At 37.9% G+C, this 26,332-nt stretch overlaps 1 protein-coding gene across 2 annotated transcripts in view; it reads left to right on the top strand.

The window, feature by feature from the left end:
- LOC123515668 (glyoxylate/hydroxypyruvate reductase A-like) overlaps positions 1-26,332 on the top strand; it is a 79,144-nt gene that overhangs the window by 12,110 nt on the left and 40,702 nt on the right. The window contains exons 1-3 of one of the 2 annotated variants that reach the window (XM_045274491.1): positions 14,386-14,460; positions 18,808-18,888; positions 19,114-19,233. In XM_045274491.1, the coding sequence (XP_045130426.1) occupies positions 14,416-14,460; positions 18,808-18,888; positions 19,114-19,233 (246 nt within the window). In that variant the 5' untranslated portion in view covers positions 14,386-14,415. Of the gene's footprint in view, positions 1-14,385; positions 14,461-18,807; positions 18,889-19,113; positions 19,234-26,332 lie in introns of those variants that run through there. The other variant, XM_045274490.1, reaches the window with a different exon arrangement.

Below are 26,332 nucleotides of genomic sequence, written 5' to 3' on the forward strand. Positions count from 1 at the left end.
GCACAGTGCTCCTTAACTCTGGGTGTTGTCTCACGTCAGCACGGTGCTCCATAACTCTGGTGTCCAGTCCTCTGCTTGTTTCACCAAAATAACTAAAGTCGGAACCACTGCAGAGTATCTGATACACCAAGCTGTCGGGGGCTATATTTCTTTCGCTTTGGTTCCAGCACTTCTATCCGCTGTCCTCTTGTGCTCACCACTGCATACCCAGTTTGGTGGAGAGCTGCACCCAGGGCCTGTGCTAGATCTGACACTGGGATAACCAAGTATTTGTTCCTGGGTTTCTCACCACTATTTCTTTCAAATATCTTTCTTGCTTTTTCTTTTAATTTCACTTGGAGACCCTTTAGGTAACCCAACTTTATGAACATTTCCTTGATGTGGCTTTTCTCCTCATTTAATTACTTATCACTGCACACTCTTTATTCGCATAAAAACCCAATTACTATACATCTCTTTGTTCTCATGTCATGGGCACTGAGGTAATGCACATAGTTGTCTTTGTTTGTTTTGTTTTCTGTAAACTTTGAAAGACACACTGTTGCCTGATCTTATAATTCGCACATCTAAGAACAGTAAATTTCCATCATTCTCTTCCTCCACTGTGAACTGGATTCTAGGGTGGACTTCATTAAGTTTTTCCTTGAGGTTGTTAACTCTTGTTTTCACATCCATGATCACTAACACGTTGCCAACGCATCTTTTTTTTTTTTTTATATACCATGTGGGCTTTTCACGGGAATTTCTGGGCTAAAGGGGATACTTCTGTACCACTTTGTAGTTGTCAAAAGCATACGTAAATAATGATCACTCTCCAACATTTCCTTGAAAAGGAAGGCCATCACTGCACTTAGTAGGCACCCCATCGCAAGCCCCTCGTGTTGTCAGTACTCTAAGTTGTTGAAAGAAAATAATCCAAATTTAACACACAACTTCACTAGTTTCACATAATCTGATTTGCACACTGGTAACTGATCATCACTCAACTTATTCAACACTGCAATCAATGCTTTTAGTGCTCCATCTACCAGGATGTTGATGAAAAGAGACGTCACATCAAAACTGACTAATTTCTTGTTACGTATATTCACGCTTTTCACCTTTTCTATGAGATCACTGGAGTTCTTCAAGTGGACGTCACTTATTCTTCCTAGTGCTGATGACAATGGTTTAAGGAGTTGTTTCACCAGCTGGTGGGGAGTGCCTCCCACCAGGAAGCCATTTTTAAGTGTCTTGTGCTGTTGGGTCATAACATGGAGGATCTGGGAACCTAACCTCAATTTTCCCATAGGGCCTATTATTCGCCCAACACGAATCTTGCCGTGCACGATGAGCTCAGGAACGCAACTGTCGTGTTGGGCGAGGTATGACAGTATTCATACATGCTCATGCCATGAGGATAACCTCGACTCTGTGGCACTGAGTGATAGTGAATTACTAATGAAATACTGCAGATCTTGACCTTGATCTTGATGCTACAAGTTGCTCGAGTTTGCTTTCCAGCTTTTGGACAAAAGGTTACTAAAAACAACAGTGCAAAATTATCTGCGGCCAAAGAAAGGAAAATTAAACATTTACATGTTTAATTATAATGAATGAAAAAAGAAATTATTATAGCCAGGTCCGTTGCAATGGTAGCTTCTGTAGAGGACAAACAAAAGACAAGCAGAAAAAAAAAGTTCATTAATTATCCCTACATCTAGCGGGAATGAGTTTTGATGAGTGGCAGCTGCGGTGTGGGTGGCAAGGTAATCATAGCGTGTTTAGTTCGTTTACATTCTGGTGACTGATTAAAATTCGGATACACTAGTCTGGACAATGGAAAACAAGCAAGTGGACAAAATTCATAATGATCTGATAATCAAAATATCAGATAATGAAGTATCAAATAGGGAGAAAACCCGTACTTTTACTCATTTCCATCATATAGCATTTCCTGGTATTAAACTCTAATTTTCACTTTTGGCTCCATTCCTGGATCTTGTCAATATTGTTCTGCAATTCCATACAGTCCTTGAAATTCCTTATTACTCTCAAAAGTTTTGCATCGTCTTCAAACAAATTTATGTAGCTACTCAAACCTTCTTGTACATCGTTAATATATTTTTTTTTTTTTTTTTTTTACATTACAAGGGCACTGGCCAAGGGCAAACACAGTGTTGGAAAAAAAAAAATCCCGCTGGTTGCCAGGCCCTGTTAAAAGAAAAGTAGAAAGAGAAACATAAAAATCTAAAAGGAGGGTCCAGTTAACGTAAGAGGTGTCTTGACACTCCTCTTTTGAAAGAGTTTAAGTCATAGGCAGGTGGAAATACAGACACAGGTAGAGAGTTCCAGAGTTTACCAGTGTAGGGAATGAAGGAGTGAAGATACTGGTTAACTCTTGCATTAGGAAGATGGACAGAATAGGGATGAGAAGAAGTAGAGAGTCTTGTGCAGCGAGGCCGCAGGAGGAAGGCAAGCAGTTAGCAAGTTCAGAAGAGCAGACAGCATGAAAACAGCGGTAGAAGACAGATAAAGATGCAACATTGCGGCGGTGACTTAAAGAATATACAGTAATACTCCGCTTAACGAACAGGATAGGGGGTGTCAAAGCTGTTCGTAGAGCGAAAATTCATTAAGCGGATGTCATTTTCCCATAAGAAATAATGGAAATAGGGGGGGGATGCATTCTGGGCTGGTCCCCAACATACCACATGGGTTAAAAAAAAAATTATATATACGTTTGGCAGCATATTGGGCCACCGGTGTACCACTACTTGTATGATGTCGTATGAGTCATCAGAAGTTAGAGGAGCTACGTACAAATTCTCTCACATTTATGTTCACAAAACAACATTTCTATTAACTTTTTACAAACCACCAGGTTGCTGGAAACACCACCTCTGGAGGTGGTGTTACTGTCTTATATATGCATTTATGTTCACAAAACAACATTTTTATTAGCTTTTTACAAACCTTGCCCCAAGGAAGGATTGTTTTGTAATGCATAAAGTGAAATCTTACATGGAATACCAAAAAATAAAGCAGAGATGAGATGAGCCACAGATGAAGCGGGAGATTCGCGGCCACTCGGCCGCTTCTTCTTCTTCTTCTTCTTGTGACCCTTTTAGCCTGCGTGTTACTTTCATCATGATGGTTATGTTTCCACTCCTCTATTGCCTGCTGTAATGGATATCATATCTTAGTATTCATATACGCTCATGCCACGAGGATAACCTGGACTCTGTGGCAGTGAGTGATAGTGAATTAGTAATGAAATACCGCGTATTTCATTACTAATTAACTATCAGCCAATTACAATGAAAGTACCGCATTTGGCCCCTCACCCAGCAAATTCAAACCCAGAAAATTTGCTAAACGGATGTGGTTGTACGTCATGCAGATTTTTGGGCTAACTTTATATAGTACGTTAAACCGGAAATTCGTTAAACGAACGTTCGTTAAGTGGAGTATTACTGTACTTGGAACATAATTCGTGCTAACACTGAACCCTTTAGTATGCCACTAGTAACTGTGCTCTTACTTGATGTGGTATCTCTTCTCAATGTCCTCATTTTCTTTTCTGTTAAGTAGTCCATCATGCAGTTTAAGATATTTCCCTATGTTCTTCCAGTGTGTTCCATTTTCCACAGAGGTTGTCTATGTAGTTCTCTGTCAAAAGTCTTTTTAATATCTAAATACACCATGTCAATCCATCCATCTCTCCCTTGTACTTCATTTATTACTCATGTATAAAAGCTTAGTAAATTTGTTATGCATGATCTTCCTTTTCTAAACCCAAATTGGGAGTTATTTATTATTTAATTTTCCTCCAGATATTCTAACCATTTTTCTTTAATTAAAATTTCATACATCTTTCCCACAACACTAGTCTTTTTCCTTCTTTATATATCAGGACTAAATTTGCTCTTTTCCATTCCATTGATACTATCCGTTCCATTATAAAACTGTTGATCACATACCAAATTAGTTCCACCAGTTGTTCTCTACATTCTCTGTGTCCACCCTGATACTCCATCTGGCTCCATTGTTTTTCTTACATCCACTTTTCTAGTAATTCTCTAATTTCCTGTTTATGCACCACAATGCTTCTTAATCCTTTCTGTGTCATTGGTAGTTTGGTTCTATGAAATCTCCCTCTTCATTAAATACTGATTTAAAGTTCTTATTCATAAGTTCACTCATTTCTTCCATTGGTTCATATATATGTGTGTGTGTATATATATATATATATATATATATATATATATATATATATATATATATATATATACATAACCTCGGCTATCGCGCCCAATTGGGGCCGAAATAGCCGCACTATAACCAGCGATAGCCGAATTGAACAACTAATGGTGAAAATTGTTATTGGTACCGCAACCACAAATTTTACTCCTAATATCCCTCATTTTTACTTCTTTTTAAATTACTGTATAATCCATTGGTACCAATTAAAACATGTCAAGGTTATAACATAAAAAAAAATTACATCAGCTCATTGTATTTACTAGAGATGTACCGATGCATCAGTATTGGTATCGGAATCGGCTGTATCGGCCCATTTTTTGGGTATCGGTATCGGCTTATTTTATGCCGATACTTACGATACCTAAAAGGAATTTACTACTTAGTGATATATTCGATATAAGATATTGATTACTGAGTAATTTACCTTTGCAAATGGCTTCAAAAAGCTTCTAGAATTGCTCCTATTTCACAAACGTTCTCAGAAGGACTTACAGCATCCCCCAAAACAAAGCCTCCCATCTGATAACGATCGCCATCCACCAACTCATCCTGGTGTCCAGTGCAGTAATCACTATAAGTAGTAGTATCGGTATCGGTGTTATCGGTATCTATAGTAGTATCGATATCTGACCAATTAGGTGGTATCGGTATCGGTATCGGAATCGGCCAAAATTCTGGTATCGGTTTTGGCCAATGAGCTCAGATACCTCATGACGTCATGGCTGGTGCGCGATAGCAGGCATCTGAGGTCGCGATAATGAAATTTTAGCAGCTTTTCATGGGTGCGTGATAGCAATAAAACGCGATAGCTGAAGTCGCGATTGCCGAGGGTTGACTGTATATATATATATATATATATATATATATATATATATATATATATATATATATATATATATATATATATATATATATATATATATATATATATATATATATATATATATATATATATATATATATATATATATATATATATATATATATATATATATATATATATATATATATATATATATATATATATATATATATATATATATATATATATATATATATATATATATATATATATATATATATATATATATATATATATATATATATATATATATATATATATATATATATATATATATATATATATATATGATAAAAAAAATCTAACCACTATGATAAGACCTAGACCAGAATATGCAGCAGTGGTGTGGTCACCATACAGGTAGAAAAAAAAGATCGTAACCACTATGATAGGACCTAGACTAGAAAATGCAGCAGTGGTGTGGTCACCATACAGGTAGAAGGATATCAGGAAACTAGAAAGAATCCAAAGGACCGCTATAAATATGGTGCCAGAAATAAATGATCTTCCCAATGAAGAAAGACTGAAGGAAATGGAACTACCAACTTTGAAGAATAGGTGAGAAAGAGGAGATCTAATAATGATGTATAAGTTAGTAGACCGTATGGAAAAGTTAGACAGACAAGACCTGGTATCACAGATGATGAAGATATACAAACAAGAGGACACTCCAAGATCATGATAAGTCAGTGTTTGAGGGACATTAAAAAGTTTAGTTTTCCACATAGGATGGTGGACATCTGGAATGGATTGAGTAAAGAGATTGTAACTGCAGAAAGTGTGCACAAATTTAAGAAAAAGATGGATAAAAGTAGATATGGAGACAGGTCACTATGAGCCCTGCTCAAACCCTATAATTTACAACTAGGTAAATACACACACACACACACACACACACACACACACACACACACACACACACACACACACACACACACACACACACACACACACACATTTGGTGTGGAGGAGGATAAGACACCGAGTAAAATGGAGAGAGAGAAAAACATAAAAAAGGTGATAAATAATATCATTAATGTGGTGCAGGAGGAGGGAAAAGACCTAGTACAAGAAATAGAGGACTTCCATAGAATTGGAAAGTTCACAGGAGAAGGTATGAGGCCAATAAGAATCAAACTTAAGTCACAAAAGGATGTAAATGAATTGGTGGAGAAGTCATGGAGGCTAGCCCAGCAGGAAACAACAAGGAAGATTTGGTTGAGAAGAGATCTCGGTGAAAAGGAAAGAGAAATGTTAAATGAGTTGAGAAAGGAGGCTTTGAAAAAAATGAAGAGAGGACAGAAGAGGAGAAGAAAGAGTTTTTCTGGAGAATCTTGGATATGAGACTGAGGAAGTGGTTCATAACCCAGAAAAGTACAGCAAGAAAGGACTAAAGAAACTTATGTATGAGCGGAATGTAATGTATTCCAACATAAATGGAGTGATATCGGGATTTTAGAACTCAACGATTACTTGAGGGACAAGAACCCAGATATTGTGGGTCTTACTGAAACAAAACTGAGAGAGGAGAAGACCTGATGATGGTTGGAGAAGGAAATATAATGTTTGGAAAAGAAATAGAGTAGGTAAGATGGGAGGAGGAGTGATGTTGCTGGTTAAAAAGATATAAAGGTGGATCAAGTGAAAGAAGGTATGGGAAAGGCAGAAGTGCTAAAGATCAGAGCAGAAACTAATGAAGGAAAAAGAGGCACTACATAGTGGTGTACGTACCACCTAAGACAAATGCATGGTCAGTACAGGAATATGAAGAAATGATAAGTGATACAGGAACATGTCTGGAAGAAATGTTGGGTGGCTGTGAACGAACTATAATGATGGGAGATTTTAATTGTAAAGAGGTGTGTTGGGAGGACTGGTCAATGGAAGGATCAGAGACAACATGGGAAATACACTATTGACACTGGCAATGGAAAATGTGTTAACTCAGTGGGTCAAAGAAGATACTAGGTTTGGAGGAGAGGAGCATCGTCAAGACTGGACTTGGTCTTTAGTACAGAGCCAATGGTCATTGAGGAGATGAGGGTGGAGTGCCCTTTAGCAAAGAGTGATCATGCAGTTTTGGAGTTCAAGGTGATAGATGAAGAGAAATCTAGAAGAAATGAAGAATATAAAGTGGGAAGATGGAATTATGCCAAGACAGATTTTGGAAACCTAAAGAAATTCTTTCAAGAGACAAATTGGATGAAATTCAAGAGTGCTAAGGAGCAAATGAAAAGTGGAAGGAATTTATAAAAATATACAAAGAAGGTGAGAAAAATTTGTACCAATAAGACAACATAGAGAAGTTGGAAAGCAGGACTGGTTTAACGATAGATGTGAAAAGGCTAGAACAAGAAAAGAGGATGCATGGAAGAGGTGGAGAAGGAAAAGACGGATTAAGCAGTGGGAAAGTTACAAAAGAGCAAGAAATGAATATGTGTTGATTAGAAGAGAAGAAAGAAAGAAACAAGAAAAGGATATAATTGATAAATGTAAAGACCAACCAAGGCTTTTTACAGACATGTGAACAACAACATCAAAAATAGAAAAGTATTGAAAGTTTAGAAGTAAATGGAGTATGCAGTGAGGATCCCAGGAAATGGCAGAGGCTATGAATGGATGCTTTCGGAAGGTATTCACAAAGGAGACTGCTTTTGACAAACCACTGGTAATGGAACAGAAAGGGATTATGAAGGAGTTTCAAGTAACTGTGGAGGAGATCAAGAATATGATGGGGAGTTTAGAAGTGAGAAAAGCTGTGGGACCTGATGGGGTATCAGGATGGATTTTAAGAGAATGCAGGAGCAACTGGCAGAAAAAGTTTGTGAAGTAATTGATGCCTCATTAAGGGAAGGTGTAGTGCCCCAAGACTGGAAAAGAGCTAACATTGTCCCAATTTATAAATCAGGTAACAAGAGAGACCCATTGAACTATAGACCAGTGTCACTTACAAGTGTGGTAGCTAAGATGTGTGAGAGGGTGGTGAAGAATAGATGGACAGACTTCTTGGAGAAAAATGACATACTTTGTGAGTGTCAATTTGGTTTTAGAAAAAAGGCGTTCATGCACGACAAACCTGATATGTTACTATTCGAGGGTGATAGATGTAATACAGGAAAGAGATGGTTGGGCTGATGGAATATATCTGGATTTAAAAAGGCCTTTGATAAGGTACCACACGGAGACTGATCTGGAAACTTGAAATGGTAGGAGGAGTGCATGGCAGTTTACTAAAATGGATGGAAGACTTTTGGTAGGAAGAGAAATGAGAACAATAATTAAGGACAGACCATCAGAATGGGGCTTGGTGGAGAGTGGAGTTCCACAGGGATCAGTGTTGGCACCAGTAATGTTCGCGGTCTACATAAATGACATGGTGGATGGGGTGTCCAGTTATGTGAGCCTATTTGCAGACGATGCAAAATTGTTAAGAAAAGTGAGATGTGACAAAGATTGCGAACTACTCCAGGAAGACTTGGACAGAATATGGAAATGGAGCTGTACATGGCAAATGGAGTTCAACACGACAAAATGCAAGAAATTAGAGTTTGGCAAGAGTGAAAGAAGAATCAGGAGTATGTACAAGATAGGAAATGAAGACATAAAACCAGTCATGAAGAAAAAGACCTTGGGGTGACAATTACCAATGACCTATCGCCAGAGAGACATATAAACAAAATAATTGGAGAAGTATTGAACTTATTGAGGAACATAAGAGTGGCGTTTGTATATTTAGATGAAGAAATGATGAAGAAAATAATTACTGCAATGATAAGACCGAGGCTTGAATATGCAACAATACAGTGGGCTCGAACTTAAAGAAACACATAAGGAAACTAGAGAAAGTACAGAGGGCTGCAACAAAATGGTGCCTGACTTAAGAGATTTGACTTATGAAGACAGACTGAACAGAATGCAACTTCCGACCCTGGAAAACAGAAGAGAAAGGGAGACCTGATAGCAATATACAGAGTGATGATTGGCATGGAAAAATGGATAGGGAAGATCTGTGTATGTGGAATGAAAGAATGTCGAGAGGGCATGGGAAAAAACTAAAATGGCCACTTATAGGAGAGATGTGAAAAATATAGCTTCCCTCATAGAAGGGTGGAAGCATGGAATAGTTTAGACGTGGAAGTGGTCAACGCAAGGAATATTCATGATTTTAAGAAAAGCTGGACATTAGTAGATATGGAGACGGGACAACGAGCATAGCTCTTTTCCGTATGTTACAATTAGGTAAATACAATTAGGTAAATACACACACACACACAGAGACTGTCCATATGAAAGAGATTAAAGTAACCAAGCTTGAAATAAAAAAGTTGATGACGGAACTAGATGAGGAAAAGGCAATGGGACCAGATGAAGTCTCAGGCAGAATACTGAAAGAATGTAGGGAAGAACTAGCAAGTCCAATATACAACATCATAAAATGCTCAATAGAAAATGGAACAGTGCCAGTGGAGTGGAAAAGAGCTGAGGTGGTTCCCATATATAAGAGCGGAAGAAAGGAAGAACCTTTAAATTACAGACCGGTATCACTAACTAGTGTAATATGCAAGATGTGTGAAAAAGTAATAAAGAAGCAATGGATTGAGTTTCTTGAAGACAACAAAATATTATCAAATAGCCAATTTGGTTTTAGAAAAGGTCGGTCATGTGTGACAAATTTATTGAGTTTCTACTCTAGAATAGTTGATGAAGTACAAGAGAGAGAGGGATGGGTTGACTGTATTTATTTAGATCTAAAAAAGGCTTTTGATATAGTGTCACATGAAAGATTACTATGGAAGTTAGAGGAGAAGGGTGGCTTAAAAGGAAGCACATTGAGATGGATGAAGAATTACTTAAGGGGGAGAGAAATAAGGACGATAGTTAAAGATATGAAGTCCAAGTGGAGAACAGTAGACAGCGGAGTGCCACAGGGGTCAGTATTGGCACCAATACTTTTTCTCGTATATATAAATGACATGCCAGAGGAGTGAACAGCTACATAAATCTGTTTGTGGACGATGCGAAACTGTGCAGAGTCATTAAACAAAAAGAGGATTGTGAAATACTACTGGAAGACTTAAACAAGATCTGGAAATGGAGCAAAAAATGGGAGATGGAATTCAATGTGGACAAAAGCCATGTCATGGAAATGGGAAAAAGTTAAAGACGACCAATGGGAATCTATAAGATGGGAGATGGAGTAGAACTAGAAAAAGTAAAAAAGGAAAAGGACTTGGGAGTGACAATGGAAGAAAATAATCAACCGGTAAGCCATATTGATAGAATTTTCAGAGACGATAATTTGCTAAGGAATATTGGAGTAGCATTTCACTATATTGACAAGGAAATGATGAAGAAATTGATAAGTACATACTAAAATAAGACCTAGATTGGAATATGCAGGAGTTGTGTGGACTCCCCATAAAAAAAAACACATAAGAAAATTAGAGAGACTACAAGAAATGGCTACAAGAATGGTTCCAGAATTTAAAGGGATGACATATGAGGAGAGACTAAAGGCTATGGATCTACCAACCTTGGAGCAGAGAAGAGAGAGAGGGGATCTGATACATGTTTATAAATTGATTAACGGAATGGATGAAGTGGATAATGAGAAACTGATCCTGAGAGAAGAATATGACTTTAGAAGCACAAGATCGCATAGTAAGAAACTAAGGAAGGGACGATGTCTGAGAGATGTTAAAAAATTTAGTTTCCTGCAAAGATGTGTTGAGACTTGGAACAGTTTGAGTGAGGAAGTGGTGTCAGCAAAGAGTGTACATAGTTTTAAAGAAAAATTGGATAAGTGTAGATATGGAGACGGGACCACACGAGCATAAAGCCCAGGCCCTGTAAAACTACAACTAGGTAAATACAACTAGGTAAATACACACACACACTACTTTTGTTTGGGTTTGCAGTGGCCTGGGTGATTAGTGTGGACTCGTTTTTTTTTTTTCATGAATACAGTGTTACAAAATCATGAGTGAGAAAGAGATTCCATCTAAATGCAGGTATGAGACACGGTAAAGAATGAAAGCTGATGATGACTATGTTGGTGAGGGAGAAAGAGCATTTGAAGGCTTTGATACGGCGCATACTTCACTATTTGATAGAGTGTTGACTATTGAACGTAAATTAGATAAATTGATAAAGGAGAGTATGGGAATGAAGGAGAATGAAGAACAGGATAAAGAGCTCCAGAAATTGAAAGAAAGGATAAAAAGAGTGGAAGAAAACGAAACTAGGCTAAGAACCGAAAATGAAAAATTAAAAGTGCAAATAGGTAACTACAAGAAATTGATGGAAGAAGGACTCGGTTAAGCCGAGAAAGAAAAAGAGAAGCTGAAAGATCTAGTTAACAAAGAAGAAGAAAGAGTACTAGATGTGATTAAAAAAGAAGTACAGGCATGGAGAATCCAAGATAAGAAAGACAAGGAATCATTTCAGGAAGTATTTCAAGAACAGTTAAAAGAAAGAGATGAAAATATGACAAACAAAATTATAGGAGTCCTAAAGAAAAAAGAAAATTTAGTAAGAGAAATTGCGGAAAAAAAAGAGTGTAATTATTTTTGGACTGAAAGAAAAAAATGTTAAATATAGACCAAGAAGGGAAAAGGACGAAATGAAATCAGTAAAAGACCTACTAAAACATCTAAATGATGAGGATAGACAGAACTTAGAAGAGGAAGTAGAAGAAATCCATAGAATGGGACCATATCAAGAAGGAACAGTGAGACCAATTAAGATATTACTAAAATCACAAGCAGCAGCAGAAGAAGTACTGTATAGAAAAGCAAAACTCAGAGAAACAGAAGGTTGCAAATATATATATATATATATATATATATATATATATATATATATATATATATATATATATATATATAAAGAAAATTAGAAACGAGGAGGAAAGGAAGAGACACAACGAACTGGTGGCAGAAGCAAGAGAAAAAAAAATAATGAAAGGTCAGAGGAGGAAAAGAAGGCATTTTTTTTGGAGAATTATAGGAGACAGGATAAGGAAATGGTATATAAAAGAGAAGGAAGAGAAAAAAATGGAGTAGTTTAATTGAAAATGATAAGAACAAGAGATAAAAAATGATGTATACATACATAGATGGGATTTTATCTAGTAAATTAGAATTAAGAGATTACATAAAGAAAGAAGAAACAAAGTTAAATGAGGTAATGAAAATAGACATAGGTTAAAGGTATAATATATGGAGGAGAGACAGAGTGGTTAAAGGAGGAGGAGGAGTCATGATGATGTTAAGGAAGGAGATAGTGGTAAATCAAGTGGAGTTTAGGGAAGGAAAATCAGAAATACTGTATATTAACATACATATTAATAAAAAGGAGTTAACAATCATTGGAATATATGTGCCACCAAAAACAAATTCATGGACTAACCAAGAATGTAAAGACATGATAAATGACACAATAAGGAGTCTTACAAGAATCATTAAAGAAAGGAGAAAAGTGATATTGGTAGGAGATTTCAACTGTAAGGAGATGGACTGGGAAAATTTGAAAGTGGTATGGGGGAAGATGCTTGGGGAGATAGATTCCTGAACCTAATGATAGATAATTTGATGGTCCAAAAAGTAAAGGAAAACACAAGATTCAGAGGAAACGATGAGCTGGCGAGATTGGACCTAGTTTTTACTAGGGATATACAAATTAACGATGATATAAGATATGTGTCCATTGGGAAAGAGTGAAAGAGTGACCTTATAATATTAGAAATGGATATAGAAGAAGGAAAGGAAGATAGAGATGAATCATACAAAGGAGACCGATTAAATTACAGAAAGGCTGATATTGAGAACCTCAAGAGCTATTTTAAAAACGCAAACTGGGAGGAGATGGAAAACTCAGAAACGGTTCAAGAGAAAAATAACTTATTTTTGGAAATATACAAAACAGGAGTCTGGGAATATGTCCCGAAATATAGACCTAAAGAAGAAGGAATGAAAGATTGGTTTAATGCAAGATGTGCTAGGGCAAAGGAGAAACGAGATGGAGCATGAAAAAGGTGGAGAAAAGGTCGGTCATGTGTAACAAATTTATTGAGTTTCTACTCTAGAATAGTTGATAAAGTACAAGAGAGAGGGATGGAATGACTGTATTTATTTAGATTTAAAAAAGGTGTTTGATAAAATGCCACATGAAAGATTGCTATGGAATTAGAAGAGAAGGGTGGCTTAAAAGGAAGCACATTGAGATGGATGAAAAATTACTTGAGGGGGAGAGAAATAAGGACAATAGTTAACCCGAAAACTCTGACAGGCCTTAAATACGGTTGCGTAGCACACTTCCGACAGTCCTTAAATGGCGCAGCTACTTTGAGCGCTAATAAAAACCGCACTAGCATTGGTAGCGCTGCTATATTTGGTCATGACGTAGTCCTATGGTAGTACTGTCGGAGGAAGCACACCGCTCTAGCCAGCTAGTCTCCCGCAAATTTCTGTGAGGTGCGTGAGCGTCGTGTCACGGTGATAATTATTTACGTATTTACGTATTTACTTATTTAAGGAACTATTATTTGCAACTATGGCTCATGGTGCTAAGAGGAAGCTAAAGTTTAGTGATAAAAGTGATAGACAAGGCGGGACAAGACGCAAAGTGCACAGGTTGGAGGTAGATCCCGAGCTTTTGTGACAACATCGTCAAGGCTGATAAAAACATACGTAACTATAATCAGCCAATATGAGTGAAAACACGAAAAACATGTGAAAACACATAAAAACATGAGCAGTGCCTTACATTATGTAAGAATACACATAAAAGTACCTGAGTTGCTACACAATTTAACTATCGGTTATTATTCTGAGACAACCATAGTGATAGAGCAATAAAAAGAGGATGATGCATTGTCATGCCTACTAACAGCAGATTTTTTTTCCAGAGTAATTTATAAGAGTTGATTTTTTTATGATAATTGCGGTAATGGGAGGGTGCGAATTTTGCGGCCATCGGTCTTAGCGGGTTAAAGATATGAAGTCCAAGTGGAGAACAGTAGACAGCGGAGTGCCACAGGGGTCAGTATTGACGCCAATACTTTTTCTCGTATATGTAAACGACATGCCAGTGGGAGTGAACAGCTACATAAACTGTGCAGAGTCATTAAACAAAAAGAGGATTGTGAAACACTACAGGAAGACTTAAACAAGATCTGGAAATGGAGTAAAAAATGGGAGATGGAATTCAATGTGGACAAAAGCCATGTCATAGAAATGGGAAAAAGTGAAAGACGACCAGTGGGAATCTATAAGATGGGAGATGGAGTAGAACTAGAAAAAGTAAAAATGGAAAAGGACTTGGGAGTGACAATGGAAGAAAACAGTCTACCGGTAAGCCATATTGATAGAATTTTCAGAGAGACGTATAATTTGCTAAGAAATATTGGATTAGCATTTCACTATATGGACAAAGAAATGATGAAGAAATTGATAAGTACTAAAATAAGACCTAGATTGGAATATGCAGGAGTTGTGTGGAACCCCCATAAAAAGAAACACATAAGGAAATTGGAGAGACTACAAAAAATGGCTACAAGAATGGTTCCAGAATTTAAAGGGATGACATATGAGGAGAGACTAAAAGCTATGGATCTACCAACCCTGGAACAGAGAAGAGAGAGAGGAGATCTGATACAAGTTTATAAATTGATTATCAGAATGGATCAAGTGGATAATGAGAAACTAATCCTGAGAGAAGAATATGACATTAGAAGCACAAGATCGCATAGTAAGAAACTGAGGAAGGGAAGATGTCTGAGAGATGTTAAAAATTTAGTTTCCTGCAAAGATGTGTTGAGACTTGGAACAGTTTGAGTGAGGAAGTGGTGTCAGCAAAGAGTGTACATAGTTTTAAAGAAAAATTGGATAAGTGTAGATATGGAGATGGGGCCACACGAGCATAAAGCCCAGGCCCTGTAAAACTACAACTAGGTAAATACAGACACACACACACACACACACACACACACACACACACACACACCAGAGAGTAAAGGAATGCACAAGATTCAGAGGAAACGACGAGCCGGCGAGATTGGACCTAGTTTTTACAAGGGGTATACAAATTAATGACAATATAAGATATAAGTGCCCATTGGAAAAGAGTGACCATGCAATATTAGAAATAGATATAGAAGAGGGAAAGGAAGATAGAGACGATTCATACAAAGGAGACCGATTAAATTACAGAAAGGCTGATATTGAGAATCTCAAGAACTATTTTAAAAACGTAGACTGGGAGGAGATGGAAAACTCAGAGACAACGCAAGACAAATATAACTTATTTTTGGAAATATACAAAACAGGAGTCAGGGAATATGTCCCAAAATATAGACCAAAAGAAGAAGGAAAGAAAGATTGGTTTAATGCAAGGTGTGCTAGGGCAAAGGAGAAAAGAGATGGAGCATGGAAAAGGTGGAGGAGAAATAGGAATCCAACAAACAAGGAAAACTTCAAGGCAGCGAGAAATGAATATGTTAAGGTGAGGAAGGAAGAGGAAAAGAACTTGAAAAGATATTGTCAAAAATGTAAGGAGCAACCAAAATTGTTCTATAGATTCATAAATGGAAAAATTAGGCAAAAAGAAACAATAGAAAGGTTAAAAGAAAAGAACGGGATGGTGGAAGACCCAAAAAGTATGGCAGAACTATTAAATAAAAAATTCCAGGAGGTCTTTACTAAAGAATCCAAATTTGAGAGGCCACAGGGTAATGGAGAGACAATCTATATGAAAGAGATTAAAGTAACCAAGCTTGAAATAAAAGAGTTAATGAAGGCACTGGATGAAGAAGGCAATGGGACCGGATGAAGTCTCAGGCAGAATACTGAAAGAATGTAGGGAAGAACTAGCAAGTCCTATATACAACATCATAAAATGCTCAATAGAAAATGGAACAGTGCCAGTAGAATGGAAAAGAGCTGAGGTGGTTCCCATATATAAGAGCGGAAGGAAAGAAGAACCTTTAAATTACAGACCGGGTATCACTAACTAGTGTAATATGCAAGATGTGTGAAAGAATAATAAAGAAGCAATGGATTAAGTTCCTTGAAGACAACAAATTCATATCAAATAGCCAATTTGGTTTTAGAAAAGGACGGTCTTGTGTAACTAATTTATTGAGTTTCTATTCTAGAATAGTTGATAGAGTACAAGAGAGAGAGGGATGGGTTGACTGCATCTATTTGGATTTAAAAAAGGCGTTTGACAAAGTGCCACACGCAAGATTACTGTGGAAGTTAGAGGAGAAGGGTGGCTTAAAAGGAAGCACATTGAGATGGATAGAAAATTATTTGAGGGGGAGAGAAATAAGGACGGTAGTTAAAGATATGAAGTCCAAGTGGAGAGCAGTAAAAGCGGAGTGCCACAGGGTCAGTATTGGCACCAGTACTTTTCCTCATTTATATTAACGACATGCCAGAAGGAGTGAACAGCTACATAAATTTGTTTATGGATGATACGAAACTGTGCAGAGTTATAAAGCAAAAGGAGGATTGTGAAATACTGCAAGAAGACCTAAATAAGATCTGGGAATGGAGTAAGAAGTGGAAATGGAATTCAATGTGAACAAAAGCCATGTCATGGAAATGGGAAAGAGTGAAAGACGACCTGTGGGAATCTATAAGATGGGAGATGGAGTAGAACTGGAGAAAGTCAAAAGGAAAAGGACTTAGGAGTGACGATGGAAGAAAACAATCAACCAGTAAGCCATATTGATAGAATTTTTAGAGAAACATATAATTTGCTGAGGAATATTGGAGTAGCATTTCACTACATGGACAAAGAAATGATGAAGAAATTGATAAATACTATAATAAGACCCAGATTGGAATATGCAGGAGTAGTGTGGACCCCTCATAAAAAGAAACACATAAGGAAATTGGAGAGGCTACAAAAAATGGCTACAAGAATGGTCCCAGAACTTGAAGGGATGACATATGAGGAGAGACTAAAGGCTATGGATCTACCAACCTTGGAACAAAGAAGGAGAGAGGAGACCTGATACAAGTCTATAAATTGATCAACGGAATGGACCAAGTGGATAATGAGAAACTGATCCTAAGAGAAGAATATGACACCAAGCACAAGATCGCATAGTAAAAAGCTGAGAAAGGAAGATGTCTGAGAGATATTAAAAATATAGTTTCCAGAGATGTATTGAGACGTGGAACAGTTTAGATGAAGAAGTAGTGTCTGCAACGAGTGTGCACACTTTTAAAGTAAGATTGGATAAGTGTAGATATGGAGACGGGGCCGCACGAGCATAAAGCCCAGGCCCTGTAAAACTACAACTAGGTAAATACAACTAGGTAAATACACACACACACACACACACACTAGCAATGTATGAAATAGTTAACAACATTGAGAAGATAGACAGACATGACCTGGTATTAATGAAAGGAAAAGGAACTAGATGGATTTGAGGACATTCAAAGAAGATTGAGAGGTGTCAGTGTTTAAGGGACATAAAGAAGTCTAATTTTCCACATAGAACTGTTGATATGTATTTGGAATGGATTAGATGAAGAAGTCATTACAGCATCTAACAGTTGGATAAGTATAGGTATGGAATTGACATTATGAGTCCTGCTTGAACTGTGTAATGTACAAGTAGATAAATACACACACAAACACTCTTAGGAATTGAAAACATACATATTGATGGCTCAGACACACTTTTTTCTTAAAAGAAAAAAAAAAAAAAAAAAAAAAAGTCTATGGAAATGAGTCTGTGTCTTTTGAGGCCAAGGTTCAGCATTGTGGCAGTGGTTGGTGGTAAGTCTATGGCAACATCTTTGCATGTGTAAAGAAAGTGATGATTGGTACTACACCAAAAAGCAATTCTTTCTTTCAAGATATAAATGTATATTAGTCATACTTGCCAGTAATCCACATAGAATGACACTTATTAAAATTCTACTTATCTTTTAACATTCCTACCTTGCATACATGTAAAGAAATTATGATAAAAATTATGATTATTAGCCCTATAGTCTCTTAACTCTCTCATAGTCACTGCCAAAGTCAAATGCCAGGTACATGTTTACATCTCACAAGTCACAACAGGATTGGTACGTAGGCTACTAGCAAAGATCAAAATTTTTAAATACAAAATATTTGGATCTTATAATGATATAAATGCATGTAACATGTCAGGTGAAATCCTTCACTTCATATTCAGAGCTTAAATCTACTCATTTATATATTTATTTTTCATTTTAATGTCTGCCAATACTGGATGTGTCTTATGACCCATCAAATACAGGAGGGAATCTGAGGTAGACAGTGCCTCATGGTTGCTAAGTCAGCTGTGTAAGCACTGATTTCATATCTGTAATAGCTTGGACAACTGCTCAAATGATGTGGATGATGTTAGACCTATTAGGAGTATTTTGGAAAGTATGTAAGCATAGTGGCTTAAGATTGCTCAATCAAAGACCAAATAATGGGGTTTACTGTATTTTAACATTTTTGCAGTTATTTCATCTTCATCTTTAATATTGTTAATTTAAGCCTATTTACTGATTTCTTTACCTCCTGTCTACCAAAACCTTCCTATATAAGCATTCATTTTCCATCTTTTTCCATTTGATTATGCAATAATAAAGATTTAATATAGTAACAATACATGTGATATATTCAGAATCTGCACAGCATTACATGGTTATACTTTTCAGATTTCAGATAAACTACCTAAAGTCAAATGGGCACAGGGAACATGGGCAGGAGTGGAAGCATTTCTAAGGAATCCAGAGAAAGTAAGTGATGAAACATTGAATTAAATATTGGTAATTTAGTGCCCATGTGCTCTTTTGCTTAGAACTATAAATTTCTATATTTATTGAAATGTAAGGGCAATACAGAATTTTATAAAGTATCCTAGCATAAAAAAAAAAAAAACTGAATATAATAAATGTAACTTGTTACTCCAAGTAGAATTAAAAATAAATGTGTATATAATGAGAACTGAAGCAATCTTTCAGCTCCCAGCCTTCCCTGTATCCCGCATGGTCAATGACACCTTCAGTCAGCTGATGGCAGAGTACACAGTGGGCTGGATTCTTATTCATGAACATGGCTGGCTTGATTGCCGGCAGTATCAGGTAAATCACTTTATGACAGAAAAACCCTGTTAATCATGAATTTTTTTTATTTTTTACTTTTATTTATTATTTTTTTCTTGCAGGTTCATGACAAGGCACATAAGTCACTGCACCAAGTGCTTTGACAGTTTCACAGTTCTGCTTCTTGCATCAAACATTGTTCTGTACACCAGATATTCATTATATATGAGTGTTACATTCTTCAAAAAGCTTGCATAATGTGAATTCACATATATCAAACCTATCATCCCATTAATTACTGTATAGGCGTCATCTTCCTTGACCAGCTTTTTTATTCTAACTATCTATTCCAGCACTGTTTCTCAATAATATATGACTTAAGCAACAATGAAGCACATTAGTAAAGATAAACTGTAAAATCTAATATGCATTAAAAACATTGTAAACAAACAAAGTCATAACAGAGTGAATGCAAAACTGATGTGCAGAGGTGGTGTAGCCGCACAGAATGGGAAGCTCACACAGCATTTAACACATATCTCTGTAAGGATTTGTCACAGAAGAAAAATGTATAGCATTTTTTTTTTTCTCTCTCTCTTTAGAATTGGCTCTTCTACAACTTTGGTCTCTGAAATTTTTGGTATCTGTGAAGGAAATGCTTTTTTTTTTAGTAGAGGGAGAGTGGAATGAGTCTTACTTCTGGCAGCAATTATGCAGCTGTCTGCATACTGACATGGAATACGAGTATCAAAAGTAAATAAATGTGTAAAATTCTGGAATCTCAAATGTTAAGTTAAAATCAAAAGGTGCATGGTTTTTCTACTATATCACATACTGTTTATTTTTATGCATTTTGAATCTTATTGAAGGGGGAATAAGGACATAGATATTATAATCAAAGTTATATATACTACATTAAGGGTAGAGCTTTTCTGAGTCTGATAACCCAGAGCTGCTCATTGCTTTCAGGGATACACACATGAAATATACACGTAATTTCATAACCGAGGATTAACTTGAGAATCAAAGGGAGGAAAATGTTGATTATAGCAGAGAAAAGTGCAGGACAACATTTGTACCATATGTACCTTTCCAACCAGTTGCACCAATGTTACTACTTGCATTGTAGCAAATTTTTCTCGCACAAAATGAATACTTGGTACATTTAGTTTTATTACATATGCATAAAGTCATATATTTCAAACTCGCATATATCAAGTACTTGGTGTAATTACTGTATTTGATGGCTAAAAAGACACATGGGCTCATAAGATGCACCCAGTTTTGACAGACATTAAAATGAAAAAAAATGGTAAATGAGTGGATTTAAGCTCTGAATATGAATTGAAGGATTTTACTTGATATTTGAAGACTGGCATGCATTTAGATCATTGTTATATCCCAGTATTTTGCATTCAAATACTTCAATGTTTTTTTTTTCTTTCTTTTATGCAGGAGGCCCCAACTGGCCAAGGGCAACAAAAATGAAAAAAAAAAGGCCCACTGGGTTGCCTGTTCCCTTAAAGGTCAAGTGTGAGTTATCCAAAATTCAGGGATAAATGTCTTGAAACCTCCCTCTTAAAATAACTCAAGTCATAGGAAGATGGAAATACAGAAGCAGTAGGGAGTTCCAGAGTTTATCAGAGAAAACTGAATGATTGAGAATACTGGTTTGCATTAGAGTGTTGGACAGAATAGGGATGTGAGGAAGAAGAAAACCTTTTTTTTTTTTTTTTTACATTACAAGGGCACTGGCCAAGGGCAAACAAAGTGTTGGAAAAAAAAATCCGCTGGTTGCCAGGCCCTGTTAAGAGGAAAGTAGAAAGAGAAAAAACAAAAAAATCTAAAAGGAGGGTCCAGTTAACGTAAGAGGTGTCTTGACACTCCTCTTTTGAAAGAGTTTAAGTCATAGGCAGGTGGAAATACAGACACAGGTAGAGAGTTCCAGAGTTTACCAGTGTAGGGAATGAAGGAGTGAAGATACTGGTTAACTCTTGCATTAGGAAGATGGACAGAATAGGGATGAGAAGAAGTAGAGAGTCTTGTGCAGCGAGGCCGCAGGAGGGGAAGGCATGCAGTTAGCAAGTTCAGAAGAGCAGACAGCATGAAAACAGCGGTAGAAGACAGATAAAGATGCAACATTGCGGCGGTGACTTAAAGAATCAAGACAGTCAGTTAGAGGAGAAGAGTTGATAAGACGAAAAGCTTTAGATTCCACCTTGTTTAGTAAAGCTGTGTGTGGATCCCCAGACATGAGAGCCATACTCCATACACGGGCGGATAAGGCCCTTGTACAGAGCAAGCAGCTGGGAGGAGAGAAAATGGACGAAGACGCCATAGGACACCTAACTTCTTGGAAGCTGATTTAGCAAGAGTAGAGATGTGAAATTTCCAGTTTAGATTTTTAGTGAAGGATAGACCGAGTGTGTTTAATGTAGAGGAGAGGGAAGTTGAGTGTTATTGAAGAAGAGAGGATAGTTGTCTGGAAGGTTATGTCGAGTAGATAGTTGTAGAAATTGAGTTTTTGAGGCATTGAACAAAACCAGGTTTTCTCTGCCCCAATCAGAAACAAGTGAAAGATCAGAAGTTAGGCGTCCTATAGCATCTCGCCTTGAGTCATTTAATTGTTGTTGGGTTGGGCGTCTGTTGAACGCTGTTGAATAATGCAGGGTGGTATCATCAGCATAGGAGTGGATAGGGCATTGAGTCAGATTTAGGAGATCATTGATGAATAATAGAAAGAGAGTGGGTGATAGGACAGAACCCTGTGGAACACCACTGTTGATAGTTTTAGGGAAGAACAGTGACCGTCTACTACAGCAGCAATAGAACGATCGGAAAGGAAACTGGAGATGAAGGTACAGAGAGAAGGATAGAATCCGTAGGAGGGTAGTTTAGAAATTAAAGATTTGTGCCAGACTCTATCGAAGGCTTTCGATATGTCAAGGCCGACAGCAAAGGTTTCACCGAAGTCCCTAAAGAGGATGACCAAGATTCAGTTAGGAAAGTAAGAAGATCACCAGTAGATCTGCCTTTACGGAAACCATACTGGCAATCAGAGAGAAGGTTGTGAGCTGATAGATGCCTCATTATCTTCCTATTAAGGATAGACTCAAAGGCTTTAGAAAGGCAGGAAATCAAAGCTATAGGGCGGTAGTTAGAAGGATTGGAGTGGTCACCTTTTTAGGGACAGGTTGAATGTGAGCAAACTTCCAGCAAGAAGGATAAATAGAAGTAGAGAGACACAGATGAAAGAGTTTGACCAGGCAGTGAGCGAGTTCGGAAGCACAGTTTTGAGAACAACAGGAGGGACTCCATCCGGACCGTAAGCCTTCCGAGAATCAAGGCCAGAGAGGGCCAGGAAAACGTCTTTATAAAGAATTTTAATTTTAGGGATGAAGTAGTCAGAGGGTGGAGGAGTAGGAGGAATATGCCCAGAATCATCCAAAGTTGAGTTGGTAGCAAAGGTTTGAGCGAAGAGTTCAGCTTTAGAAAAGAAGAGACAGCTGTAGAGCCATCTGGATGAAGTAAAGGAGGAAAGACGAAGAAGTAAAGTTGTTAGAGATATTATTGGCTAGATGCCAGAAATCTCAAGAGGAGTTAGAATTGGAAAGACTTTGACATTTTCTATTGATGAAAGAGTTTTAGTAAGTTGGAGAATAGATTTGGCATGATTACGGGCAGAAATATATAGGGCATGAGTTTCAGCAGTTGGATGGCTACGGAACCGTTTGTGAGCCGCCTCTCTATCATTGACAGCACGAGAACAAGCAGAGTTAAACCAAGGCTTTTTAGCTTTAGGGTTAGAGAAAGTATGAGGAATGTATAGCTCCATGCCAGAGATAATCACCTCTGTTATGCGCTCGGCACAAAGAGAAGGATCTCTGACATGAAAACAATAATCATCCCAAGGAAATCAGAATAGTACTGCCTTAGTTCCTCCCACTTAGCAGAGTTAAAATGCCAGAAGCACCTCCGCTTAGGCGGGTCCTGAGGCTGCACTGGAGTGATAGAACTGGTAACGGAAATTAGATTGTGGTCGGAGGAGCCCAACGGAGAGGAAAGTTTAACAGAGTAAGCAGAAGGGTTGGAGGTTAGGAAAAGATCAAGAATGTTGGGCGTGTCTCCAAGGCGGTCAGGAATACGGGTAGGGAACTTCACTAGCTGCTCTAGGTCATGAAGGATAGCAAAGTTGAAGGTTTGTTCACCAGGTTGGTCAGTGAAAGAAGATGAAAGCCAAAGCTGGTGGTGAACATTGAAATCCCTAAAATGGAGATCTCAGCAAAAGGAAAGTGAGATAAGATGTGCTCCACCTTGGAAGTCAAATAGTCAAAGAATTTTACATAGTCAGAGGAATTAGGTGAGAGGTATACAGCACAGATGAATTTAGTTAGAGAGTGACATTGAAGTCTTAGCCAGATGGTAGAAAATTCTGAAGATTCAAGATTGTGGGCACGAGAGCAAGTGGTGTCGTTACGCGTATGCGCAACATCCAGCTTTGGATTGAAAATGAGGATAGAGCAAGTAGGAGGAACAGAAAAGGGCTGCTGTCAGTAGTCACAGACAACTGTGTTTCGTTAGGAAGAGAAGATGAGGTTTAGTAGAGGAGAGGTGGTGTTCCACAGATTGAAAATTAGAACGAAGGCCACGAATGTTGCAGAAATTGATAGTGAAAGTATTAGATGAAGTGTCAAGACACCCAAGGTCGACAGCAGAGGGCAGTCCGACCTGGGGACATTTATGGTCCCCTCCCCAGAGGGGGACTCCGAGGCAGGGCGTGGTGAAGCCATTATTAAATTTTGATTTGAAGAGAGTGTAAAAGTGTAAGGTGTTGTAGTGTAGTGTAGGAAGTAGTAGAAGTTGTCTTTAGAGGGCAGGCTGCAGCTGCTCAATTGTATAAATGAGACCACAAAGGGAACCGGGAAGAGAGGACACGGGGAATCACTCAGTCTGCAGCACTGCCTACATCCCCGTAAGTACCTCTCCTGGAGTATTCCACCGGGCGGCAGGTGACTACTGCCTACTCCCTTGTGCAGCGTGGCTGCAGGAGGAGGGAAGGCATACAGTTAGCAAGATCAGTAGAGCAGTAAGCATGAAAATAACAATAAAAGATAAAAAGATATGCAACATTTTGCCGGTGAAAAAGATGCTGAAGACAGTTAGTCAGAGGAAGGGAGTTGATGAGATGAAAAGCTTTTGGATTCCACCCTATCTAATAAAACTATGTGAGTGGAACCTCCCCCAAACATGTGAGGAGTACTCCGTACAAGTTACAGAGTTAGTAGTTGGAGGGGCAAGAAAAATTGGCGGAGATGCTGCAGAATGCCTAACTTCATAGAAGCTGTTTTAGCAAGAGATGTGCTGTGAAGTTTCCAGTTCAGATCATGAGTGAAGGACAGGCTGAGGATATTCAGTGTGGAAGAGGGAGACAGTTCCGTGTCATTGAAGAAGAGGGGATAGTTGTCTGGAAGGTTGTGTTGAGTTGATAGATGGAGGAATTGAAATTTTGAGTCTTTGAGTACTACTAAGATTTCTCTCGCTCAATCAGAAATCTTAGAAAGATCAGAAGTTAGGTGTTCTGTGGCATCTCTGCGAGATCTGATGACTTCCTGAGGGGTTCGTCGTCTCTGAAAGGACATGGAAAGATGTAGGGTGGTATCATCAGCGTGGAAATGGATAGGGTAAGAAGTTAGGTTAAGATCATTAATGAATAATAGAAAGAGAGTGGATGACAGAACAGAACCCTGATAAACACCACTGTTAATAGATTTAGGAGAAGAACAGTGGCCGTCTACCATGGCTGCAATAGAATGGTTAGAAAGGAAACTTGAGATATAAAGTTGCAGAGACAAGGATAGAAACCGTAGGAGGGCAATTTTCAAATCAAGTGTTGTGCCAGACTATTAAAAGCTTTTGATATGTCTAATGAGACAGCAAAAGTACCACGGCTGCAATAGAATGGTTAGAAAGGAAACTTGAGATAAAGTTGCAGAGAGAACGATAGAAACCGTAGGAGGGCAATTTTCAAATTAAGCTTTGTGCCAGACTCTATTAAAAGCTTTTGATATGTTTAATGAGACAGCAAAGGTTACACTGAAATTTCTAAAAGAGGATGACCAAGACTCAGTAAGGAATGCCAGAAGATCACCAGCAGAGCAACCTTGATGGAAACCATGCTGGCAATCAGATAGAAGATTGTGCAGTGACAGAGGTTTAAGAATCTTCCTATTGAGGATACATTCAGAAACTTTAGACAAGCAAGAGATTAAAACTATAGGACAATAGTTTGAGGGATTAGAACGGTCACCCTTTTTAGGAACAGGCTGAACTTGTAGGCAAACTTCCAGCACAAAGGAAAGGTAGAAGTCGATAAGCATAGTTGAAAGAGTTTGGCCAGGTAAGGTGCAAGCATGAAACTACAGATTTTGAGAATAATAGGAGGTACCCCATCAGGTCCTTAAGCCTTCTGAGGGTCTAGGCCAGCGAGGGCATGGAAAACATCATTACGAAGAACTTTAATTGTACACATGAAATAGCTAGAGGGAGAAGGAGAGGGAGGAACAAGCCCAGAATCATCCAAGGTGGAATTGTTAGCAAAGGTTTGAGAGAATAGTTCAGCTTTAGAGACAGAAGAGATGGCAGTCGTGCCATCAGGATGCAATAAAAGAGGGAAAGATGAAAGTAAAGTTATTGGAAGATGTTTTTTGACATGATGCCAGAAGTCACGAGGGGAGTTGGAGTTTGAAAGATTTTAACATTTTCTATTTATGAAAGAGTGGTAAGTTGAAGAACAGACTAGGCATGATTCTGGGCAAAAATATAGAGTGCATGAGATTCAGAAGATGGAAGGCTCAAGTACCTTTTGTGGGCAACCTCTCCATTATGTATAGCATGAGAACAGGCTGTGTTAAACCAAGGTTTAGAAGGTTTAGGTTGAGAAAAAGAATGAGGAATGTATGCTTCCATACCAGACACTGTCACCTCTGTTATGTGTTCAGCACACAGAGATGGGTCTCTGACACAGAAACAGTAATCATTTCAGGGAAAATCAGCATGATACCTCCTCAGGTCTCCCCAACTAGCAGAGGCAAAATGCCAGAGGCACCTCCATTTTTGGGGATCCTGAGGAGGAATTGGA

The sequence above is a fragment of the Portunus trituberculatus genome, chromosome 39, assembly GCF_017591435.1.
Source record: "Portunus trituberculatus isolate SZX2019 chromosome 39, ASM1759143v1, whole genome shotgun sequence".
Lineage (NCBI taxonomy): Eukaryota > Metazoa > Arthropoda > Malacostraca > Decapoda > Portunidae > Portunus > Portunus trituberculatus.